The following is a 26,348-nucleotide window of genomic DNA, read 5'->3' as shown; positions in this document are numbered from 1 at the left end:
ATATTCGGCGCTCGATAACGAAGCTTTATAGGAAGAAAATTTATTCTATCGTTTCAACCGATGTTTGAGGCGTAACTGCACCCCCCTGTCCCCCCGCCCCTCCGTGTTTTTGAACCCAACCCCCTTCACGCGCTCGCTGCACGAATTCTTTTCCGATCGTTTACAAAAATCCTTTTTATCGCTGCATCGTTACGCAATTTAGAAACATCGTAATACTCGATGAAATTAAAATACCTCTTAATTGGAGAACGGGCCGTGCGCGTAAAACGGCCAATTTTGAAACAGAGAGAAAAAAAAAACCACCCCCACCTCGGTTCGTTCTTTTATTTCACGAATGATTTTTAAAGCTTTTACGTAATCGTCCCGTTTCCTCTAAATGGCTCGGAATTTTTCTATCGCGTTTTAATGCCTGTTCTATTCGCGAGCGCGACGTCGCGGACGCGTCCTCTCGTTCGATCCCCAGATTACGTTTAATTCATAATATATGCGTCCTATCAAGGAATTTAACCAACGCGGTTCATTGTTAATAAACTGAGCCCGATTTACGGCGCGAGTCGTAAAGAAAACTGGCTTAAATTCGAAAGTAATTACCCGGATGGAGGCAGGTTCTGAAAAAAAAGGGGCGCGGGCGTAAATCACGATACATTAAGGGTAACTGTGGTAAACTACAAGGTATTAGAACGGGTATTTGAAAGTTGGAAACTTCTGCCCGCTACATTTTGTCCAGTTCGATCCTCCTAATGAATTACTCGACTCGACCGAACTTTCGACGTTCTTCTATAAAAACGCGGGGGAAAAAAACGCTGGAAATATTTGCCCGATAACACAATGGACGTCTAACACGCGCGATTTTTCGAACTCGTAGTTATTTATGTAAATGCATTCGTCACGCTGCGTGACGCGTTGTTTCGAGCTTTGGAACTCTGATGTACTCTTACATTTCAAATTTCATGCACACCTAAAAACTATTTCTGATTTTTACTTGTATAATACAGTGATTATTGCGTCGATATCGATGGAACCTCGCTACAGTCGAATTAACAGCGTGTATAGTTCGGGTCATAATATAGCGAGGTCGTAAATTAAACTCTTGAGGGTTGGGACCGAATACTGCTGCGGCACTTAGGATCGTACATGACATCTTGCTTGAGGGTGCCTTTCTGAATGTCTTTTTGTGTCCGTAACTGAGCTACCTTTTTTCATTTTCTATATGCATATATTATAAGCAGATAAATTAAGATATTAAAGGATTTCCACCTTGTGGAATTTAAAAAATCGAATTTTTTTGGGGTTTTTATTTAATATGTAGTTTCGAAAATATATCTACCGAATATTAAATTAAAATTCTGAAAACTAACGAAGTTACAGCCTGCTGAAATGTACCGCGCGCAAGTATAACAACTGGACGTGAAACTTTAAAGCTGTTTTTCTCGAAACTGCATTTTCCAGCACTGCGTATGTGATAACGAAAAAACTATTCAAGATATCAATATGAAATTTACACAGTATCTTTAGAACTGATGATGAAAATATTTAGTATTTTTTCGTAAAATAGTTGCCATTTTTTGTTTTTTTGAAAATATCCCAGTTCATGCTATAACCACACTCATCTACATTAAGAATATCGTTGGTTTTTGGATTTCGGATAACTTGTTCGCAAGATATCACATACGCAGTCGGGCGCCGTTCATAAAAACTGTTGTTTGTTGATCAACAAAAACAGCGTGACCAATAGATATTATGCGTTGCAAAAATTCGCAAATATAGCTAAATATATAATAAATGTATCTACAAAACGCGGAATTAATCGCTCTTTAATAGCCTGCAAAAAAAAAATTACAAACAAACATGTATTTTTCGTGCCAACAAGGTAGAATCCCCCCTTAAGAGGCCTTTCTACCTTGTGGGATTTAAGAAATCGAATTTTTTTTGCGTTTTCTTTTAATATGTAGCCTCGAAAATATATCTACCGAATATTAAATTGAAATTCTGAAAACTAACGAAGTTATAGCCTGCTGAAATGTACCACGCGCATGTATAACTGGATGTGAACCTTTAAGTTGCCTTTCTACTTTGTGGGATTTAAAAAATCGATTTTTTCTTTTGCGTTTTCTTTTAGTATGCTGTCTCGAAAATATATCTACCAAATATTAAATTGAAATTCTGAAAACTAACGAAGTTATAGTCTGCTGAAATGTACAACAACTGGACGTGAAACTTTAAAGCTGTTTTCCTCGAAACTGCATTTTCCGGCACTGCGTATGTGATAACGAAAAAACTATTCAAGATATCAACATGAAATTTATACAGTATCTTTAGAACTGGTCTCTCTATAGGATGAGCTAGGATAATTGCGATATATGCAACACTTTTTCTTTTATTAATAAAAGAGCAACCGAATATATGAAAATATTCAGTATTTTTCGTAAAATAGCTGACATTTTGCCATTTTTGAGAAAGATCCTAGTTCATGCTATAATCACACTCATCTATATTAAGAATATCGTTGGTTTTTGGATTTCGGATAACTTGTTCGCAAGATATCACATACGCAGTTCGTGAAAACTGTTGTTTGTTGATCAACAAAAACAGCGTGATCAATAGATATTATGGGTTGTAAAAATTCGTAAATATAGCTAAATGTATAACAAATGTATCTACAAAGCACGGAATTAATCGCTCTTTAATAGCCCGCAAAAAGAGATCACAAAGTAACATGTATTTTTCGTGCCTACAAAGTAGAATAGTCCCTTAAGGACTTGAATAAGACCTTTACCTGTTACGATACCTCTAAAAATCGCTTTCTAAAAATGGCGACACTAGATAAAACATTTCTTAAGGCCCTTAGCCCTTGTATCTCTGTCAATTCACTTGTTTCGGGAGCTGAAACGTGTAAACTTTGACACCTACTCGAGTTTACGACTATATCGTGGCCCGGACTATAAGAACAATGTAGATCGAAAGATCGCAGTTCCGTATTGAGGAACACCTAGCTACCTTCTATTTTGATTGCACGGTGGAGGGATAAGATATCTGTTTCGCATACACACACACACACACACGCGCGAAGGAAATGAGATTCGCTATGCATAGAAAAATAAACCGAGCCTTGTTCCCATTTCCCGTTACAACTATATAAAATCCAATAGGCGTTCAACAGGGTGCATAACGGCGTTCGAAGAAGGATTCGTCCGTTCGAATGGAAATTTGAAATTTTTTACCCCGCGCCACGAGTCGCTGTCGTAATTAAACAAAGAGCGCCCGGACGCGTATTCACCCCCGGCCACCCCGTCGCGTTGATCTCAAAGTCTCGCGACTTGTCGAAATTCCCCCAGCTAATTATTTCCGAAGTCGTTTTATTCTGACGCTACACGGTGAACAGACAGAAAAAGGGGCGGGGATAACGGAAACACCGCACCAGTTTTATTTAATTCAATCTTTAAAAGTTTTAACTAAGGAGGACTTCGCAGACATCGGTTACCGCCACCCTCTATACCCTCCCCCCTCATCACTGTCTCTCTTTCCCACCCTAGCTCTTCTATTCTCTTGTCCTCACTCCTTCTCCACCTCCTCACGACCTCGCACTTCCACTATCCTCGCGACATTGCCCGAATTTTGAACATTAGTTTGCGAACCATTTAGCACAACTACTCGGTCCTCTGCGAGCGCACTTCGAATCACGGCACATACATCGGCCGTGCAGCTTAAACCGCAATGCTTAGTACCGTAGCACTCGCAGTGCAGTCATTGTACATTATGCTACGCGGAGTCTTCATCCCCCCCCCCTTCTCGGGCGTATAACAGCGTTCCGCGAGTCATGTGCGAAGATAATTAGGAGAAAAAAGCAATTACACACTTTCAGCGACGTTACCGCGAATTGAAGCAACTTCGCGAAAAGGAAGAATGTTCGTTTTTCCACGAGACTTGTGCTCTGCTCGACGCACGAGACAGTTCAACGACTGGCTGGGAAAATTTTCAACCGTTACATACCGCGAAACGCGACCCTTGTTTTCGGTGGCAGAGTGTTACTCCGAGAAAACAGTATTTATTTCAATTAACCCTTATTTATCTTTTTTTTTATATTTTCTACTTGCAATATTTCATCGATACAATTGCCCTTTTTAAAATTAGAAATAATTTAAAACTAGGCTAGTTTGCAGACGTAAAAAGAGTAAAGAGAAATTCATATCTTCATATCTTCTCGATGAAGTTGTTCGTTATTTGAATAATCTAATTGACGTTTAGTATGCCCATCTTTGGCCTTGATTAAACATTCTATGCCAGGGATGGTGAACCTATGGCACGTAGCCCAAGATGGCACGCGACACCATTTGATTTGAACACAACCGAATTCTAAATAATATTTAAATTGATCCATGAATCTCTCTAAAGAATGATATCTTGGATCGAATAGTAGTTAATAAAATGTTAATCTACAAAAATAGGTTCTAAAATTTCATTGAACTCGTCAGTGACAATATTAATACGGCGATGTCTGTAGATTTTAATGTTAGGAGATACCAATTTGTATATGCAGAAATTGGCATGCAATTTCACGAATCCGTGTCGAGTTTCAGGCATGGAAAATATGTTGGCATATTGATGGGAAAATATCTACGCAGCTTATTAAAAAACCGTCTCCCTTCAAGAGCCATTCAACATTGCACAGTATGATAGAGAAATGTAAACAATCATAGTTAGGTACCGAATAACGATCGAAATGATAACAGTGACTCTGCCTTTCTTAAGATGTTCAGTAATCAATGAGACGACATCGAAGCACGTCTCCTTATTCTAGCCCGCTTCGTATATTTCCTCTAAAGTACAATTTTAAAAGGGTGTACAAAATATTTTTGTAACTTCGTAAAAGAAGCATTTGAAACTGTTTAGGAACACCCTATAATTAGGTCACAATTTAAAAATTAAGCAATATTCAAATGTAACAAACTGTACGACGTTAATTTATTCTTCTACATACAGGGTGTTCGGCCACCCCTGGAAAAAATTTTAATGGGGTATTCTAGACGCCAAAATAAGACGAAAATCAAGAATACCAATTTGTTGATGGAGGCTTCGTTAAAAAGTAATTAACGTTTGAAGTTCCACCCGTACTGAATTTTTTTCTCGAAAATGCGCAGGATTTCGGGGGTATGTCTATTCACCAAAATTGATTGCAATTGACCCCCGCAATCGAAAATAATTTTTCCAGAACGATTTGAAATTTTTTTTTTTGTTGCAAAATTTTAAACATTCTCGAATTTTTTTCTCGAAAGTGGATAGGATTACGGGGGTATGTCTATTCACCAAAAATTATTGCAATTGATTCCCGCAATAGAAAATAATTTTTCCAGAACGATTTGAAATTTTTTTTTTCGCCGAAAAATTTTAGCACCTACCCGATTTTTTTTTTCGAAACTGGATAGGATTACGAACGTATGTGTATTCACCAAAAATGATTGTAACTGACTCCCGCAACAAACAGTAATTTTTTTAGAAAGATTTGAAATTTTTTTATTTCGTCGAATAATTTATCCACTTATTCAATTTTTTTCACGAAACTGGTTAAGAATTCCGGGGTATGTCTATTCACCAAAATTGATTGCAATTGACCTCCGCAATCGAAAATAATTTTTTCAGAATGATTTGAAATTTTCGAATTTAATTGTTAATAACTTTTTAACGAAGCCTCCATCAACAAATTGTTATTCTTGATTTTGAGCAACAAAAGCTATTTGAAGAATACACCAATTTTTTTTCAAAAATATTAACCATTGAAAATAATTTTTGAATGAAAAATTATTAGATTAAATTCGAGCGTACCGCTTTTATATTTTATATTCCGAACCGTAAAAACACTGTGTCTGTCAATTAATCGACACGCTGCTTCTTTTCAATATTATAAAGGGGCGCAATTCCACGCTGCGCTTAATCGTTTAAAAGTGACATTTACGTTAGTTAATTGAAGCTGGATGCATCATTCCAGAAATATCGGGCATCTTTCGCTACCGAAGAAAATTGGCTTCAATCAAGAGGAAAAGAGAGCTCTTTGCGCTTATGCAAGCTCAATAGTGTCATTAAACCGCGTCCGCGCTCTACAAGTGCTTCATTTTATAAATGATTCTCCCCGAGTCCGAGAAATCTGTCAAGAAATTATTCGAGGTGTATGAATTCCTGTAAAGAATCAAGCATCCTCTGTTCGCCGGCTTTAAATGCCTCCTAACGATGCAAACTAATTTAAATTCGACGTAAACTCGTCACACTTGTACCGCCGCTTCGTAATTCCGTGCAAAACGCGGATGACTCGTCTCGATATTTAATTTACAGCGAATGAAAAATTTTTACAAACTTCTAAAACGTTCGTCCATTCGTCGATACTCTTATCCAAAACTCGAGCCCGTTCGCTTTTCGCGTCCACGTTCAAACAAAAGAAATTAACCTCTATCCTCGCTCAAACAGAGGGAGAACTCGAAAATTAAAAATTTTAATGAAACCGCTCCGTTGTTTTGCCCGTTCGTTAGACCGTTAATATTAAATCTGTTTCTACGCCGTTGCAGCAAAAAGCAATGGTAATGAAAATAAAAATAAAAAAGGGGGAACAATTACTTACCGCGCACCACACGCGTGACGGAGTTTAATATTGAACCGTGTCAGCCAATGACCCGATGATCTGAGCGCATAACTGTTGCTCTTCCCGAGATGATGCTCCGACCAAGCACCAGCACGTACGTGGAGGAGTGCCGCGTACCGTACTAACGGACAGACGGTGCGCGACTGTGCTCCGAAACCCTCGCAATCTCCCTTTTATGGGCTTTCTCACAGCGCGTTCACCCGTACATCGACTCTCGCTACTTGACTGCTCGACCCTTTGCCCCTCGACGGATCGCACATTTTCCCAAAAAACGCACCCTGTCGTCCTTGCAAAATTCCATTCCGTCGGGCACAATCTCATCTGTGATTTCGAAAATTACAATTTTCACTAACACTATGTGGTAAAATATTCTAGCTTGACGTTTTGGAAAAATCAATCTTCAAAACTATCATACGTTCTCATGTGAAAAAATTTATGTAACTTAGCAAGGTATGTATAAATAACGGTGCAAAGTGTCAAACTTTTATCTTAAGTAGTTTTTCTTTTATAAAATTTCAAAAATATCCTTGTTTTTTCTAATAAAAAAATAAGTAAATAACTCGAAAAACAAGAATACCATCTTAACCCTAGAATAGCATATTTTGTTCAAAATACTACAGAATGAAAAAAATAAATTTAAATTTTTGTGTTTCCAAACAAAAATAATGATTATAAACAACATTGACACTGACAACAGTGATATTAATGAACGAGATAATGAATTTGGTATTCTGAGGTTAAGGGAACTTTGAAATGATTTGAAAATGATTGTTAACTTTTTCTGAAAGTTTAAAGTACCTACTAAGAATGTGTTTGTAGAATTTGAAGTCACAATTCAAAAGATTGTGATCGGTAGAGCCATTCCAAGCGGAGCATACGCAAGTGGATTCATGGTGCAGCAGAGACCCGCGGAAACCGAGCAAAAATTGGATGTTTACCATCGCCCTGCTCCTCCTTCAAACAAAGTCCAAAAAGTTTTGCGTCCTATATACGAAAACCTCGCATCTGATGACCCGATAAAAGGATGCTTAGGCAATGTTCTCTGATAAATTCGCCCCGTGGCAGCACTTTTCGTCTGTAAAAATAAATCTAAGTCGTAATTTTCTTGTTTCCACGTCTCTTCGACAAAGGTCCCGATTTTCTTAATAGCAGAGGTCATTGAACTTAAAATGATTTCTAAACTAAAATAATGGTTGACGATAATATGAAAGGACAATAAATATGTACAACTCACCAAGGTCACTCGAAATTTTCCAGGGAGACAAGGAGGGGACGTAGGAACGGAAGTGCAACTGAAACGGAAGGCTTACTGTAATAGTATGTCTCTGAAATAACTGGTTATTTCTCAATTGTTGGTCTACTTTGCACGGATACTCATATCAATTAACAATCCTTTTATTCCTTTTATTTCGGAGCTCTTGAAAAAGAAGTTACAGCGTACGCCGCCATTCGGCCATGTTGGATGGCGGGAAAATCTTCCTAGCAGCGCCATCTAGTCTTCAATATTTTTGGTTAGAAACTTACACATAAACTACACAAAATATAAGAACGATCAGGGGGAAAAAATGTTCGAGTACCATGGGTCACGTCGATTAAAATGAGAAAAATGTTTTATTTCGTAATTTCTATGTACAATAGGAATTCACGTAAAAAAAGTATACGTAAATTTTGTTACGGTAGCTTCCTTTTTGCCGGCTCTTCGTGCACCCTGACTTGAAGCGTGGAACGCGGACCACATTTCCACACGTTCCCATCCTTGTCGAGAATACTCGCGCTCGCCGTGACTTGATATTGTCCGCCGCCAGTATTAGTGTTGTTGTTCACATTACCAGTGGTACTCGCGCATGCTGTTATTCCCGTCCCCGGACTTCCGAGCGAAAGTAAAAATTCGCAAGCGAAGAACTCGCGATGCGGTATAACGGTTTGTTGCAACTCGTTCGCGTTCGAATCCTTACAATAAAACATGTTCACGGATATTTCGTAAAATATCATAATAAATGTGAAATTGTTTGACGTTGTGAGGCGTCGTAAAGAATCGATTCTTACCTTTTGATCCGAATTGATTTTCGATGGTGGCATGGTGGAAATAGAAATACAAACAGCAGCAACGGAGCGATAAAGAGAAGCTCGCCGACCATGTCGCAGTACACCTTCAACCTTTAATGCTAGCTGACTACCTTGAGGAACAGATACTGGTTCTCCAAGAACACGCGGCTGTGGCGAAACGGACAACTTAACGCTGGTCGCTTGCAAAGCTTGGAAATAATACCGTGGTATTGGTAATCTCATTTTTCTTCCAGCCAGCAACATGACTTGCGAAATCAAACAGTTTACACGCGAATGACTGATCGCGGCAGTCTTATTTTCATCTATCCATAGGGGCGCTAGTCGACGCAATTCCGTGCAGCAACGAGCCAACTGACGCATTTCTACGGTATCGCCAAAATCAAAGTTTACCTCGCTTTGATGGTATGTGCAGATTCCCGATCCGCCACACACACGTTCGACGCTACTTGCAAGTAAGCGACACATTTCTTGCAATCTGTTCACGCGAAGTAAAGGAAATATACGTTGCAAACGTAAATTAGACATTTGATATTTATCGGTAAAGAACATTGCGATGTTAATATTCAACAATTGAACGGACAATAAATTTAGAATCTATACATTCGTGAAGGATACGCTTTTATGTTCGCCAACGAACCGGGATCAGCATCGAAAGCTGATTGGTAAAGCTTTTGATAATTTTCTGCGCAATTTTTTAACTCTTGAGCCGATTTTCTCAGCTAATAAAAATATATCACTTTGATGATGTTTGGTGACGCTGATAATATGTAACAATAGTTATAAACAGAAAATGAAATACCTGATGAGTAACACGTCCATACCGTTGAAGATCATCTTTCGTAGCGAGAACCACTGTAACTGCAATAGCAGGTGGTGGTGCAGTGCAAAGAGATCTGAAACATAATTATATTTACTTATTTAGATATCTTTGTAATTTGTTATGTAAATATACTTCATACAATACCTGCACGAATGTAAAAGTTGAACAATTGCTTGGAGGAATTCACAACGGAGTTTCGAATACTCGCTAGCAAATTGTAAACTTCGCAATGGCGTGCTAGCAGCTTTTAACGAAGCACACGCACTTGCATACCGCGCAATAGCTCCGCTTAGCTTCTCCACGATATGTACTCTGGCTTTACTTTCTACTTCTTCTGTCTTTTCCCTGCAAAAACAAACGACATTTGAAAAATTAATACAAATGTGTAAAATGATTGGTGCATCAAAAATAAGTAATACGCACATAAGATAGCTTTCAGCTTTTGTGACTAATTCCAAACCAGATAACCAGAAGTGTAATTGCTCGGACGCTACTGTTTCTTTTAAGCTTCTGAATATTTGAGTTGCTATAGTGTGATGACCGTATCTTGCAGCGCTACGTGCAATTCGATACTTCGCCCAACCATCTACGTTTCTAATAACTTCTTCTACCGCTTCCATGCATTCTGTATTCCATTCATAGCCCCCAGCTACCATTTGAAAAAGTAGCGTGCATAACATCACCTTTAAAAAGAATTTTATATTATTTTTATTCAACAATTCATTTATATTATGTTTACATTGCAATCTTACCTTTGCATGCACGTGCAAAGTCTGTTTAAGTTTTACCAATATATCTGGTAAAAGGGGAAGTAATGTATTTTCTCCTAAACTCCCAATAGCACCTAAAGCTTCACACAAAGCAACTGCCTGTTGTTCACTTTGACCACTCTCTGTATTAGTATTGAAAAGTGTGCTGCCAATAGCATCAACAAATACTGAACAATGAGTGGGCTGTGCTCGACACAATTTTACCGTTGAACGTAGACATACTCTTAATTGACGAAGATATTTGTCATCCAAAGCTAACAATACAATTAAGGATTCGAGACAAGATACAACATCTTGTATTCCATACGCTGGTAAATCTTCTTCGTAGCTATAAACAAAAGATTGTTATTCAAATTTTGGATTGTCAGGCTTGTTCTTCGTAAATAATACGGTACTATCGAATACGTACCAGTAACATGCAACTCTGGCTAAAATTGTAATTGCTTTCACTGCAACAAAGGGATTAGGGGAATAACAAGCATTTACACATAAAGATAAAAGGGGATTTCCTTCTTCTCTGTTTGCATCACATGTTACTGCACTTTGACTGAGTACCTAAATTGGATAATTTTACGAATTTATTGATAGATTTTCATGCTTATAAACATTTTCTTTTTGATTAATGTTTGACAAATAATTGGTAACCTCGATCACATCTAACGTTCGAATGAGGAGATCTTTATTGCCAGCACCATCTTGTAAGAGTGTTGTAGTACTTTCTAAAATATCGAATCAAATAAATCTCTGTTTATGTTGTACAAAACAATGCACTTATTTTATTTACCTATTAAATTATTAAGGGCACCTTGTGGCCACAGATGTGCCCCTTTCCTTGCTAAACTATGTAATAGATACAAAGAATGACGTTTGATAGATAATCTTGGATCATCTTGAAGGTAACGTAAAAGAAGTGCAACTTGTTGTGGAATATCGATTAATGTTGCAGAAGCTAATGTACTTAAAGCACTCAATGTAACTCTAACAAATTCAACTGCTGGATAACTAGCAAGAAGCTCCATGCATAGTTCATTTACCTTTAATAAATTTATACTTGAATATTTCAATACACTGAAAATATATAAAAGTCTCCATGATTTTACATACCATTGAAGCTGTAAAAGTATCATGGTGCATATATTGTAAAATAGGTATAAGCTGTAATTTCATTGATGCTGGTGTTGCCTGACCTCTGATCATGTCAGATATTTTACTGCACATAGAAACAGCAAACAATTTTGATTGCGCAGCAAACATTTGTGCAGCATATATTGCTGCCTCGACTTCGACCGAATCATGAGAGTCTAATGATCTTCTTATACTGTGATGAACCTTTACAAATCAATCCTTTAGTTTGAATCTTTGATATGTTAGAAGATACGCATTAATGAGCATTGATTCTTCACCTGTTGTCTTTCTGGAATGATACCAGCTACACTACCTAATGTACGTAAAGTCAAAGCCCTAGCAACTGGATCATTGGAATGTATCACGCTATAAATACGCCTTACAAATTCATCGACATTCAAGATTTTGTCTAGATGCTTTTCACTTTGTTGACACACTCTAAGAACCCAAACACGTAAAAAATTACTGCCAGTGCGAAAAACTTCAGCTAATTTTAATAAGGAAGAATTTATTAGTATAGGAAAAGGATATTTCTCAAATAGCCGAGGAAATCGCACTATAGCTTCACATTGTTCTCCAATTTTTGTGGAACGTAGACCTAAAAGAATACTTTTTAAGAATACATATTCAAAACAATAAAATTTGGAGAAATATTTATTTCGAACGAATGGTAATTAAAAATTGAAACATTATAAATTTTATAGTGCTCTATACTAAAACATGCATCACAAATCAATATTGAAACTTATTGAAATCCTATATAGTAATACAAATGTGTAGCCGACAAGTTCTTTATTAATACTTTTTATATACATATTTGTCAAATTCTCAGTACAATATTTCATTAACACCGTAAAAATATCGATTAAAGGTTATATTAAAGAATGTAAACACACCTTTGTCTAATTCTATGAGAGCTGTATTCGCATCTTGCTCTGGTTCACCAAGCCCAGTATCATTAAATGCGTTCATCCGCATTCCAATCATTCTGTTTATAAGTTACTTGTCAAAATACATTAAACAAAAGTGAAATTAATTGTCTTCGAAGAGCAGCCCAGTGCCCAGTGTGGCCAGATTTGGTATAATTGAGTGTATAGACGGCAACACTAGTAACGACGAATTTCCTTAGCGTTTAACGGAGTGGTGGGGAAAGCCAACATAACCTACTACACGGGCCACATGTTATGCGAGGTCAGCATTTGACGCAATTTTAATTCTAAGTCGATTAGACATAAACCTCATCACGAATTTTAAAGTTAAAATTCTTTTTACTTTAAAATCCTCCAAAATATACGCATGAAATTTCAGGGCAACATTTCTAACCTCACGTTGCGCTCTATGTTACTAACTGAAGGTTTGAAGTTAGGGTTTGTTATGTTAGAAAAGTTAATGTTAATGTTTTTGTTAATTCTAGCCGTTGTAAACTAAGAAATACAGCTCTTTAGAAGATATGGAGAACTCTGACTTTATTCTTACTATTTATTAAACAACTTTTTCGTATCAGTCTCCTAGGAATAAAACAGTCTAAATTTTTTGCACAGACGAGGTATACGAGTAGACCTTTCATGCAATGTATTTTTTCGGCCCATTTTTATGAGGCCTTGAAACCCCATTACCATTTTCGTGTCATTCGCAACGTTACCAACAGATTCAGAAATGAATTTTACTCTCTTCCATAGTCAACTCACATGCATTTACGCAACCACAGACGAGCTATATGCCTCGTCTGTGGTAAAGGTAGGTTCTGTATGCGTTCATGTGCAATTCCCGACTGTTGGAAAACTAGAAGTGCAAGCGCATCGAGTACGCTGCACTTCTGTTAGATGTCGCGGATAAACTCCACCATTTACCCATTGCACTCCAATGGTGCAGCTACGATGGTTCAATTTTCTGAAACGATCTCATCGCCTTCCTTTATTACATATATTAATTTTCAGTTACTTTTTGCTTCTTTAAAATGCCTGTCCTTGGGTTTATTTAATTTTTACTCTCCATACTCTTCCCAATTTCACTCAACCAATATCTCTACCTTTTCTCGAAACTTTCACACGTTGCTTTACCTATTCACTTCCGCTCTATGCTTTCGATCCCCTCGCAGGTACTATGCTAATATTCCCACTTTATAAAGCTTGTTCCATTCTCTGGATTTTCTTATCTAGCATTTCCTGTCGTATATTTCACTCCACTTCGAAGTGGCTGATGATCCTCCATCGCCCTATCTTCTGCGTCTGCCATTTACTCGAAACCCTCCAACGATCTCATACTTTCGAAGAACCTATCCTCCGATCCTCGACGTTTCCCAAACGAAACGTTGACCAGAAGTCGATCGAAACGTTTATCAACGGTAGCAGTGTCTTCTCCTCGAGCTGGCGCATGCTAGGGGTCTGACACTTCCCTCGATCCCCGATATCACCGGTGGAAGGGGGGAAAAAAAGTAATATGTATCTGGCGGTCGGGAACCAGGAAGGATCTGGCGAAGTCGAAAGAAACACGGCGAGATCGCGGCGGTTTCCTCGCTTGGCGAACGCCGACGCCAGCATCCGCGAAACGAGCGTCCGTCTTCGGCCGATCGAGCGCCCCGATAATCCGGGCTTACGATTTACCGTCATTCGCGGATCGCCACGGCGTGAACAGCAGCGAGATAGAAACCCTCTGAATCGTAGCACCGATAGAGGCACGGTTGCGTTATGTTGCCGCTAATTTGGATTTATGTTCGCATTCGCACGTCGTGCCCCGTCTCTCGACACCTCGCGCCGCCTCCGACACCGACCGATCGGAGATCGGCCGCCCCCCTTTTTCCACGTTTTGCAGAAAATTTAGCGGCCCGTTGCCGGTCTCGCCGCGGGAATCCTGCGATTCCAACTGCACACGCTGGGGAACGACGACACGACACCTTGTGGACGTTACTCTATTATTATTAGGGTACCTTTCATCTTTAAGCTCTTGTCAAATTAATTGCAAGATTATTATTGCAATAGAATGTATACATACTTGATTTAATATGTAGGGGGATGCTAAAAAGATGTGGTCTAAATTGTATTTATAAGTTAATCTAACATATTTTACATTGTGGATGTACGATTTCTTCGAGAGGACTTGGAAGAAATAAAATGGCCGACATGTAGTCGTAACAGTAAAGGTGTATTAAATTTAATGAGACTCCTATTTAAAATGTGTAAATGGACGATAGTTTGTTATTATTAGGGGACCTTCCACCTTCAAGCTTTTGTCAAATTAATTGCAAGACTATTATTGTGATAGAACTTAAACAAATTTGATTTAAAATACCGAGGTGAAGCTAAAAGAATGTGGCTTACACCTAACCTATTTTACATCGTGAATTTCTTCGAAACGGCTCAGAAAAAATAAAATGGCCGACATGTATGTAGTCTTAATAGTAAAGGTGTATTAAATTTAATGAGACTCCTATTTAAAATGTGTAAATGAACGATGGTCTATTGCTATTAGGGAAAGTTTCTTAAGATTTTCACAATATTTAAAAATTGATTTTAAACATTTGAAAGCATTTTGGTGCAACTTTTAATTTTGTATTGCCACGAAAGTAGATCACGACGACTATCCAGTGTTCTACATTTAGAGTTTAGCTACGAGCTTGAGGCCATTGCTGTATTTGGAAACATGATGGACAAGCAGCTGCAATTATCATGTGATTTCATCTGTAACAAATTGTCGTTTATTGTAAGAACAAAGGAGACACGGAGGCTGAGCACAAGACGTCTTTAAGGTTTCCGTGAATTTTTCTAGTATCAAAAACGATTAAACAGAAGAAATTACATTTACACCGCTTACTCTACGCGAGACTCTAATAGCGATATGAGTTATAGTCATCGTTCCTCTGTTTCCAGCGAACTTTCTAGCTTGTCAACGTTTGTATATTCTCAGAGAATCCCTGACAATTTTTCAACGGGCCAACACGCTTTTCAATCGTGCATGGCTCGTGTGACTATCGTTGGTTTCCTAGCGTTCGAAGTTGCACGTGCATCTTTAGAACTCGGATACCCACCTTTACATTATTCATATGTAGATATTGAAAGCATAACTGTTGCTAGCGCAAGAACCATCGGTGGCACGAACGTGACTATTCAATTTTGAAACGTAGCTAAAGACGAATGAAACGTATGCACTATGTAGACGAGGAATTGAAACGTATTCCCGTTTGTACTCTGCCAGTGCTGACTAGAGCTTCACGACATCATCGATTGAATGGAATTCTCGACATACTGGTGTATTTTATAAAAAATTCAGAACAATTTTTTCGCTATAAAGTTTGAATAAAAAATAGATAAATAGTCGTTCGAGTTACTAGCTGTCATCAGCGGGGTAACTTTACACGAAAAGTGCAGCGCTGGTGAGTCAAAGGGGTAACTTTGCGCGATAAATTGCGCACCATCGACGACAAGAAGATGGCACGCAGGCGAGGGCGGCGCGAAAAAATCAAAAATCCGATCCGGACGGCACCGTGGTAGCGAGGGTACCGGTCGAGGTCGTCATTACCCGTCATTATCATGGCTCCGCCAACCACTGTAATCCGTATTTCATTTTCTGCCGGTTTTTTGTCCCTCCGGATCCCTCCACCCCCCATCGACCGAGTGGTTACGGCCCTAGATTACAGGCGTTGGTGGACGACGACCGATAGTTTCCGCGATAGAAGTTACCTCGGGTGTACTCGGCGGTTTGCACCTTCCACCCTTCCTGTCTCGAACCTTTTCCGCGATGTCGCAACCCGTCAAACAGAGTTTACGAGCCGACGTTCGCGATCAAACGTTGCATAAATAAGTTTCACTCCTATTTACTCGATATCCACCTCTTAGTTTCTGATTCTAGAAAATTAAAAGCAAGTTTGACAAATTTCGAAAGGTGTAATCGTGTCATTAGAGTGGTCTTTTATATCACTCGATTATTTTTTACGCGATTATACGGCATCAAAATTGTGTTTTTTCGAAGCATCTGCTCGATATCCACCTCTAAGTTTCTGATTCTCTCAAATTAAAAACAAGTCCGTTTGCCAAATTTCTAAAGTTATAAACGTGTTATTACAGTGATCTTTTATATTACTCGATCATCTTTTATGCGATTATATGGCTTCAAAATGGCGTATCTTCGAAACTTCTGCTCTATGTCCATCTCTTAGTTTCTGATTCTGTCAAATTAAAAGCAAGTCTCTTTGACAAATTTCTAATGTTATAAACGTGTTATTAGAGTGGTCTTTTGTATCACTCGACCATTTTTTACGCAATTATACGGCTTCAAAATGGCGTTTCTTCGAAACATTTGGTCTATATCCACCTCTTAGTTTCTGATTCTTTCAAATTAAAAGCAAGTATCTTTGACTAATTTCTAAAGTTATAAACGTGTTATTAGAGTGGTCTTTTGTATCACTCGATCATATTTTAATCGATTATACAGCTTCAAAATGTCGTTTTTTCGAAACATCTGGCGATATCCATCTCTCAGTTTTTGATTCTTTCAAATTAAAAGCAAGTATCTTTGACAAATTTCTAAAGTTATAGCGACTGTACGACTTCTAAATGGCGTATCTTCAAGTCACCTGCATTTAAAATCGAACGTTTATAATTGTTTTTCGAATTTAAACTACGAGCTACAAAATTTAATATACTTCATTCCTTTTTAAAAATTAAACATATTTAAAAAATATAAAACTAGCACAGTTTCTATATAAACAATTAAATCATTAAACAATCCCATTCTACTCAACTGTCCCAATACTGCCTTTTATCTACTCTATTTAATATTTAAAATAAAAAGTATATTAGAACAGGAAACTGCACAGACACGTATTAGACTATTTATCTGTAAATCGTCGAGTAACTTTGTCAAACGTGAAAATCGAATTTTTCGAAAAATGGGCAAGGGCAAGGGCAAGGGCAAGGGCAAGGGCAAGGGCAAGGGCAAGGGCAAGGGCAAGGGCAAGGGCAAGGGCAAGGGCAAGGGCAAGGGCAAGGGCAAGGGCAAGGGCAAGGGCAAGGGCAAGGGCAAGGGCAAGGGCAAGGGCAAGGGCAAGGGCAAGGGCAAGGGCAAGGGCAAGGGCAAGGGCAAGGGCAAGGGCAAGGGCAAGGGCAAGGGCAAGGGCATGGGCAAGGGCAAGGGCAAGGGCAAGGGCAAGGGCAAGGGCAAGGGCAAGGGCATGGGCAAGTATTATTGCTGGCAGGGGTCAAGTACAATCACATTATGAGCAAAAATACCCCCAAAATCCTTCCCACTGTCGAGAAAAAAATTCCTAAAGGAATTGAAATTGTTGATGAAATTAAATGTTATTTTATTCCAATTATTTTTTGAAACAGAGCTTGAAATACGTCCCATGGGTACCTACAGACACGTATTAGACTATTTATCTGTAAATCGTCGAGTAAATTTGTCAAAAGTGAAAATCGAATTTTTCGAAAAAAAGGGAAGGGGGGGTGCCAGAGATTTTCGACGAAAAAAAAAAAATTTCAATTTCTTCTGAAACAAGTATTATTGCTTGCGGGGGTCAAGTACAATCATATTAGGAGCAAAAATACCCCCAAAATCCTTCCCACTGTCGAGAAAAAAATTCCTAAAGGAATTGAAATTTTTGATGAAATTAAATGTTATTTTATTCCAATTATTTTTTGAAACAGAGCTTGAAATACGTCCCATGGGTACCTACAGACACGTATTAGACTATTTATCTGTAAATCGTCGAGTAAATTTGTCAAAAGTGAAAATCGAATTTTTCGAAAAAAAGGGAAGGGGGGGTGCCAGAGATTTTCGACGAAAAAAAAATAATTTCAATTTCTTCTGAAACAAGTATTATTGCTTGCGGGGGTCAAGTACAATCATATTAGGAGCAAAAATACCCCCAAAATCCTTCCCACTATCGAGAAAAAAATTCCTAAAGGAATTGAAATTTTTGATGAAATTAAATGTTATTTTATTCCAATTATTTTTTGAAACAGAGCTTGAAATACGTCCCATGGGTACCTACAGACACGTATTAGACTATTTATCTGTAAATCGTCGAGTAAATTTGTCAAAAGTGAAAATCGAATTTTTCGAAAAAAAGGGAAGGGGGGGTGCCAGAGATTTTCGACGAAAAAAAAATAATTTCAATTTCTTCTGAAACAAGTATTATTGCTTGCGGGGGTCAAGTACAATCATATTAGGAGCAAAAATACCCCCAAAATCCTTCCCACTGTCGAGAAAAAAATTCCTAAAGGAATTGAAATTTTTGATGAAATTAAATGTTATTTTATTCCAATTATTTTTTGAAACAGAGCTTGAAATACGTCCCATGGGTACCTACAGACACGTATTAGACTATTTATCTGTAAATCGTCGAGTAAATTTGTCAAAAGTGAAAATCGAATTTTTCGAAAAAAAGGGAAGGGGGGGTGCCAGAGATTTTCGACGAAAAAAAAAAAATTTCAATTTCTTCTGAAACAAGTATTATTGCTTGCGGGGGTCAAGTACAATCATATTAGGAGCAAAAATACCCCCAAAATCCTTCCCACTGTCGAGAAAAAAATTCCTAAAGGAATTGAAATTTTTGATGAAATTAAATGTTATTTTATTCCAATTATTTTTTGAAACAGAGCTTGAAATACGTCCCATGGGTACCTACAGACACGTATTAGACTATTTATCTGTAAATCGTCGAGTAAATTTGTCAAAAGTGAAAATCGAATTTTTCGAAAAAAAGGGAAGGGGGGGGTGCCAGAGATTTTCGACGAAAAAAAAATAATTTCAATTTCTTCTGAAACAAGTATTATTGCTTGCGGGGGTCAAGTACAATCATATTAGGAGCAAAAATACCCCCAAAATCCTTCCCACTATCGAGAAAAAAATTCCTAAAGGAATTGAAATTTTTGATGAAATTAAATGTTATTTTATTCCAATTATTTTTTGAAACAGAGCTTGAAATACGTCCCATGGGTACCTACAGACACGTATTAGACTATTTATCTGTAAATCGTCGAGTAAATTTGTCAAAAGTGAAAATCGAATTTTTCGAAAAAAAGGGAAGGGGGGGTGCCAGAGATTTTCGACGAAAAAAAAAAAATTTCAATTTCTTCTGAAACAAGTATTATTGCTTGCGGGGGTCAAGTACAATCATATTAGGAGCAAAAATACCCCCAAAATCCTTCCCACAGTCGAGAAAAAAATTCCTAAAGGAATTGAAATTTTTGATGAAATTAAATGTTATTTTATTCCAATTATTTTTTGAAACAGAGCTTGAAATACGTCCCATGGGTACCTACAGACACGTATTAGACTATTTATCTGTAAATCGTCGAGTAAATTTGTCAAAAGTGAAAATCGAATTTTTCGAAAAAAAGGGAAGGGGGGGTGCCAGAGATTTTCGACGAAAAAAAAAAAATTTCAATTTCTTCTGAAACAAGTATTATTGCTTGCGGGGGTCAAGTACAATCATATTAGGAGCAAAAATACCCCCAAAATCCTTCCCACTATCGAGAAAAAAATTCCTAAAGGAATTGAAATTTTTGATGAAATTAAATGTTATTTTATTCCAATTATTTTTTGAAACAGAGCTTGAAATACGTCCCATGGGTACCTACAGACACGTATTAGACTATTTATCTGTAAATCGTCGAGTAAATTTGTCAAAAGTGAAAATCGAATTTTTCGAAAAAAAGGGAAGGGGGGGGTGCCAGAGATTTTCGACGAAAAAAAAATAATTTCAATTTCTTCTGAAACAAGTATTATTGCTTGCGGGGGTCAAGTACAATCATATTAGGAGCAAAAATACCCCCAAAATCCTTCCCACTATCGAGAAAAAAATTCCTAAAGGAATTGAAATTTTTGATGAAATTAAATGTTATTTTATTCCAATTATTTTTTGAAACAGAGCTTGAAATACGTCCCATGGGTACCTACAGACACGTATTAGACTATTTATCTGTAAATCGTCGAGTAAATTTGTCAAAAGTGAAAATCGAATTTTTCGAAAAAAAGGGAAGGGGGGGGTGCCAGAGATTTTCGACGAAAAAAAAATAATTTCAATTTCTTCTGAAACAAGTATTATTGCTTGCGGGGGTCAAGTACAATCATATTAGGAGCAAAAATACCCCCAAAATCCTTCCCACTATCGAGAAAAAAATTCCTAAAGGAATTGAAATTTTTGATGAAATTAAATGTTATTTTATTCCAATTATTTTTTGAAACAGAGCTTGAAATACGTCCCATGGGTACCTACAGACACGTATTAGACTATTTATCTGTAAATCGTCGAGTAAATTTGTCAAAAGTGAAAATCGAATTTTTCGAAAAAAAGGGAAGGGGGGGGGTGCCAGAGATTTTCGACGAAAAAAAAATAATTTCAATTTCTTCTGAAACAAGTATTATTGCTTGCGGGGGTCAAGTACAATCATATTAGGAGCAAAAATACCCCCAAAATCCTTCCCACTATCGAGAAAAAAATTCCTAAAGGAATTGAAATTTTTGATGAAATTAAATGTTATTTTATTCCAATTATTTTTTGAAACAGAGCTTGAAATACGTCCCATGGGTACCTACAGACACGTATTAGACTATTTATCTGTAAATCGTCGAGTAAATTTGTCAAAAGTGAAAATCGAATTTTTCGAAAAAAAGGGAAGGGGGGGGTGCCAGAGATTTTCGACGAAAAAAAAATAATTTCAATTTCTTCTGAAACAAGTATTATTGCTTGCGGGGGTCAAGTACAATCATATTAGGAGCAAAAATACCCCCAAAATCCTTCCCACTATCGAGAAAAAAATTCCTAAAGGAATTGAAATTTTTGATGAAATTAAATGTTATTTTATTCCAATTATTTTTTGAAACAGAGCTTGAAATACGTCCCATGGGTACCTACAGACACGTATTAGACTATTTATCTGTAAATCGTCGAGTAAATTTGTCAAAAGTGAAAATCGAATTTTTCGAAAAAAAGGGAAGGGGGGGTGCCAGAGATTTTCGACGAAAAAAAAATAATTTCAATTTCTTCTGAAACAAGTATTATTGCTTGCGGGGGTCAAGTACAATCATATTAGGAGCAAAAATACCCCCAAAATCCTTCCCACTATCGAGAAAAAAATTCCTAAAGGAATTGAAATTTTTGATGAAATTAAATGTTATTTTATTCCAATTATTTTTTGAAACAGAGCTTGAAATACGTCCCATGGGTACCTACAGACACGTATTAGACTATTTATCTGTAAATCGTCGAGTAAATTTGTCAAAAGTGAAAATCGAATTTTTCGAAAAAAAGGGAAGGGGGGGTGCCAGAGATTTTCGACGAAAAAAAAAAAATTTCAATTTCTTCTGAAACAAGTATTATTGCTTGCGGGGGTCAAGTACAATCATATTAGGAGCAAAAATACCCCCAAAATCCTTCCCACTATCGAGAAAAAAATTCCTAAAGGAATTGAAATTTTTGATGAAATTAAATGTTATTTTATTCCAATTATTTTTTGAAACAGAGCTTGAAATACGTCCCATGGGTACCTACAGACACGTATTAGACTATTTATCTGTAAATCGTCGAGTAAATTTGTCAAAAGTGAAAATCGAATTTTTCGAAAAAAAGGGAAGGGGGGGTGCCAGAGATTTTCGACGAAAAAAAAATAATTTCAATTTCTTCTGAAACAAGTATTATTGCTTGCGGGGGTCAAGTACAATCATATTAGGAGCAAAAATACCCCCAAAATCCTTCCCACTATCGAGAAAAAAATTCCTAAAGGAATTGAAATTTTTGATGAAATTAAATGTTATTTTATTCCAATTATTTTTTGAAACAGAGCTTGAAATACGTCCCATGGGTACCTACAGACACGTATTAGACTATTTATCTGTAAATCGTCGAGTAAATTTGTCAAAAGTGAAAATCGAATTTTTCGAAAAAAAGGGAAGGGGGGGGTGCCAGAGATTTTCGACGAAAAAAAAATAATTTCAATTTCTTCTGAAACAAGTATTATTGCTTGCGGGGGTCAAGTACAATCATATTAGGAGCAAAAATACCCCCAAAATCCTTCCCACTATCGAGAAAAAAATTCCTAAAGGAATTGAAATTTTTGATGAAATTAAATGTTATTTTATTCCAATTATTTTTTGAAACAGAGCTTGAAATACGTCCCATGGGTACCTACAGACACGTATTAGACTATTTATCTGTAAATCGTCGAGTAAATTTGTCAAAAGTGAAAATCGAATTTTTCGAAAAATGCAAGGGCAAGGGCAAGGGCAAGGGCAAGGGCAAGGGCAAGGGCAAGGGCAAGGGCAAGGGCAAGGGCAAGGGCAAGGGCAAGGGCAAGGGCAAGGGCAAGGGCAAGGGCAAGGGCAAGGGCAAGGGCAAGGGCAAGGGCAAGGGCAAGGGCAAGGGCAAGGGCAGGGCAAGGGCAGGGCAAGGGCAAGGGCAAGGGCAAGGGCAAGGGCAAGGGCAAGGGCAAGGGCAAGGGCAAGGGCAAGGGCAAGGGCAAGTGGAAGGGCAAGGGCATGGGCAAGTATTATTGCTTGCAGGGGTCAAGTACAATCATATTAGGAGCAAAAATACCCCCAAAATCCTTCCCACTGTCGAGAAAAAAATTCCTAAAGGAATTGAAATTTTTGATGAAATTAAATGTTATTTTATTCCAATTATTTTTTGAAACAGAGCTTGAAATACGTCCCATGGGTACCTACAGACACGTATTAGACTATTTATCTGTAAATCGTCGAGTAAATTTGTCAAAAGTGAAAATCGAATTTTTCGAAAAAAAGGGAAGGGGGGGTGCCAGAGATTTTCGACGAAAAAAAAAAAATTTCAATTTCTTCTGAAACAAGTATTATTGCTTGCGGGGGTCAAGTACAATCATATTAGGAGCAAAAATACCCCCAAAATCCTTCCCACTATCGAGAAAAAAATTCCTAAAGGAATTGAAATTTTTGATGAAATTAAATGTTATTTTATTCCAATTATTTTTTGAAACAGAGCTTGAAATACGTCCCATGGGTACCTACAGACACGTATTAGACTATTTATCTGTAAATCGTCGAGTAAATTTGTCAAAAGTGAAAATCGAATTTTTCGAAAAAAAGGGAAGGGGGGGTGCCAGAGATTTTCGACGAAAAAAAAATAATTTCAATTTCTTCTGAAACAAGTATTATTGCTTGCGGGGGTCAAGTACAATCATATTAGGAGCAAAAATACCCCCAAAATCCTTCCCACTATCGAGAAAAAAATTCCTAAAGGAATTGAAATTTTTGATGAAATTAAATGTTATTTTATTCCAATTATTTTTTGAAACAGAGCTTGAAATACGTCCCATGGGTACCTACAGACACGTATTAGACTATTTATCTGTAAATCGTCGAGTAAATTTGTCAAAAGTGAAAATCGAATTTTTCGAAAAAAAGGGAAGGGGGGGTGCCAGAGATTTTCGACGAAAAAAAAATAATTTCAATTTCTTCTGAAACAAGTATTATTGCTTGCGGGGGTCAAGTACAATCATATTAGGAGCAAAAATACCCCCAAAATCCTTCCCACTATCGAGAAAAAAATTCCTAAAGGAATTGAAATTTTTGATGAAATTAAATGTTATTTTATTCCAATTATTTTTTGAAACAGAGCTTGAAATACGTCCCATGGGTACCTACAGACACGTATTAGACTATTTATCTGTAAATCGTCGAGTAAATTTGTCAAAAGTGAAAATCGAATTTTTCGAAAAAAAGGGAAGGGGGGGGTGCCAGAGATTTTCGACGAAAAAAAAATAATTTCAATTTCTTCTGAAACAAGTATTATTGCTTGCGGGGGTCAAGTACAATCATATTAGGAGCAAAAATACCCCCAAAATCCTTCCCACTATCGAGAAAAAAATTCCTAAAGGAATTGAAATTTTTGATGAAATTAAATGTTATTTTATTCCAATTATTTTTTGAAACAGAGCTTGAAATACGTCCCATGGGTACCTACAGACACGTATTAGACTATTTATCTGTAAATCGTCGAGTAAATTTGTCAAAAGTGAAAATCGAATTTTTCGAAAAAAAGGGAAGGGGGGGTGCCAGAGATTTTCGACGAAAAAAAAATAATTTCAATTTCTTCTGAAACAAGTATTATTGCTTGCGGGGGTCAAGTACAATCATATTAGGAGCAAAAATACCCCCAAAATCCTTCCCACTATCGAGAAAAAAATTCCTAAAGGAATTGAAATTTTTGATGAAATTAAATGTTATTTTATTCCAATTATTTTTTGAAACAGAGCTTGAAATACGTCCCATGGGTACCTACAGACACGTATTAGACTATTTATCTGTAAATCGTCGAGTAAATTTGTCAAAAGTGAAAATCGAATTTTTCGAAAAAAAGGGAAGGGGGGGTGCCAGAGATTTTCGACGAAAAAAAAATAATTTCAATTTCTTCTGAAACAAGTATTATTGCTTGCGGGGGTCAAGTACAATCATATTAGGAGCAAAAATACCCCCAAAATCCTTCCCACTATCGAGAAAAAAATTCCTAAAGGAATTGAAATTTTTGATGAAATTAAATGTTATTTTATTCCAATTATTTTTTGAAACAGAGCTTGAAATACGTCCCATGGGTACCTACAGACACGTATTAGACTATTTATCTGTAAATCGTCGAGTAAATTTGTCAAAAGTGAAAATCGAATTTTTCGAAAAAAAGGGAAGGGGGGGTGCCAGAGATTTTCGACGAAAAAAAAAAAATTTCAATTTCTTCTGAAACAAGTATTATTGCTTGCGGGGGTCAAGTACAATCATATTAGGAGCAAAAATACCCCCAAAATCCTTCCCACTATCGAGAAAAAAATTCCTAAAGGAATTGAAATTTTTGATGAAATTAAATGTTATTTTATTCCAATTATTTTTTGAAACAGAGCTTGAAATACGTCCCATGGGTACCTACAGACACGTATTAGACTATTTATCTGTAAATCGTCGAGTAAATTTGTCAAAAGTGAAAATCGAATTTTTCGAAAAAAAGGGAAGGGGGGGTGCCAGAGATTTTCGACGAAAAAAAAATAATTTCAATTTCTTCTGAAACAAGTATTATTGCTTGCGGGGGTCAAGTACAATCATATTAGGAGCAAAAATACCCCCAAAATCCTTCCCACTATCGAGAAAAAAATTCCTAAAGGAATTGAAATTTTTGATGAAATTAAATGTTATTTTATTCCAATTATTTTTTGAAACAGAGCTTGAAATACGTCCCATGGGTACCTACAGACACGTATTAGACTATTTATCTGTAAATCGTCGAGTAAATTTGTCAAAAGTGAAAATCGAATTTTTCGAAAAAAAGGGAAGGGGGGGTGCCAGAGATTTTCGACGAAAAAAAAATAATTTCAATTTCTTCTGAAACAAGTATTATTGCTTGCGGGGGTCAAGTACAATCATATTAGGAGCAAAAATACCCCCAAAATCCTTCCCACTATCGAGAAAAAAATTCCTAAAGGAATTGAAATTTTTGATGAAATTAAATGTTATTTTATTCCAATTATTTTTTGAAACAGAGCTTGAAATACGTCCCATGGGTACCTACAGACACGTATTAGACTATTTATCTGTAAATCGTCGAGTAAATTTGTCAAAAGTGAAAATCGAATTTTTCGAAAAAAAGGGAAGGGGGGGTGCCAGAGATTTTCGACGAAAAAAAAATAATTTCAATTTCTTCTGAAACAAGTATTATTGCTTGCGGGGGTCAAGTACAATCATATTAGGAGCAAAAATACCCCCAAAATCCTTCCCACTATCGAGAAAAAAATTCCTAAAGGAATTGAAATTTTTGATGAAATTAAATGTTATTTTATTCCAATTATTTTTTGAAACAGAGCTTGAAATACGTCCCATGGGTACCTACAGACACGTATTAGACTATTTATCTGTAAATCGTCGAGTAAATTTGTCAAAAGTGAAAATCGAATTTTTCGAAAAAAAGGGAAGGGGGGGTGCCAGA

The 26,348-nt window shown here is 37.0% G+C and overlaps 1 protein-coding gene across 1 annotated transcript; it reads right to left on the bottom strand.

Moving 5' to 3' along the window:
- Positions 1-8,299: 8,299 nt before the first annotated feature.
- On the bottom strand, positions 8,300-12,432 carry LOC122397756 (integrator complex subunit 7). Its single transcript, XM_043397138.1, has 13 exons — positions 12,307-12,432; positions 11,689-12,008; positions 11,390-11,614; positions 11,070-11,319; positions 10,931-11,004; positions 10,695-10,840; positions 10,268-10,613; positions 9,939-10,198; positions 9,660-9,860; positions 9,495-9,588; positions 9,311-9,414; positions 8,675-9,170; positions 8,300-8,578 (listed from the first exon to the last, which is right to left on the bottom strand). The coding sequence occupies exons 1-13, from the start codon at positions 12,395-12,397 to the stop codon at positions 8,300-8,302; spliced, it is 2,886 nt and encodes a 961-aa protein (XP_043253073.1). The 5' UTR covers positions 12,398-12,432.
- Positions 12,433-26,348: the final 13,916 nt, after the last annotated feature.

The sequence above is a fragment of the Colletes gigas genome, unplaced genomic scaffold, assembly GCF_013123115.1.
Source record: "Colletes gigas isolate AHSC1104 unplaced genomic scaffold, ASM1312311v1 Colletes_gigas_Sc00010, whole genome shotgun sequence".
NCBI classification, from domain to species: domain Eukaryota; kingdom Metazoa; phylum Arthropoda; class Insecta; order Hymenoptera; family Colletidae; genus Colletes; species Colletes gigas.
The sequence above is the reverse complement of the archived record's forward strand: the minus strand, read 5'-3'. Positions and strand labels throughout refer to the sequence as shown.

Coding starts and splice junctions, on each gene's coding strand:
- LOC122397756 (XM_043397138.1), bottom strand. CDS start 12,397: ATGATTGGAATGCGGATGAACGCATTTAATGATACTGGGCTTGGTGAA. Junction 12,009..12,306: donor TCTCATAGAATTAGACAAAG/GTGTGTTTACAT, acceptor GTATTCTTTTAG/GTCTACGTTCCACAAAAATT. Junction 10,614..10,694: donor GCCAGAGTTGCATGTTACTG/GTACGTATTCGA, acceptor TTTTGTTTATAG/CTACGAAGAAGATTTACCAG.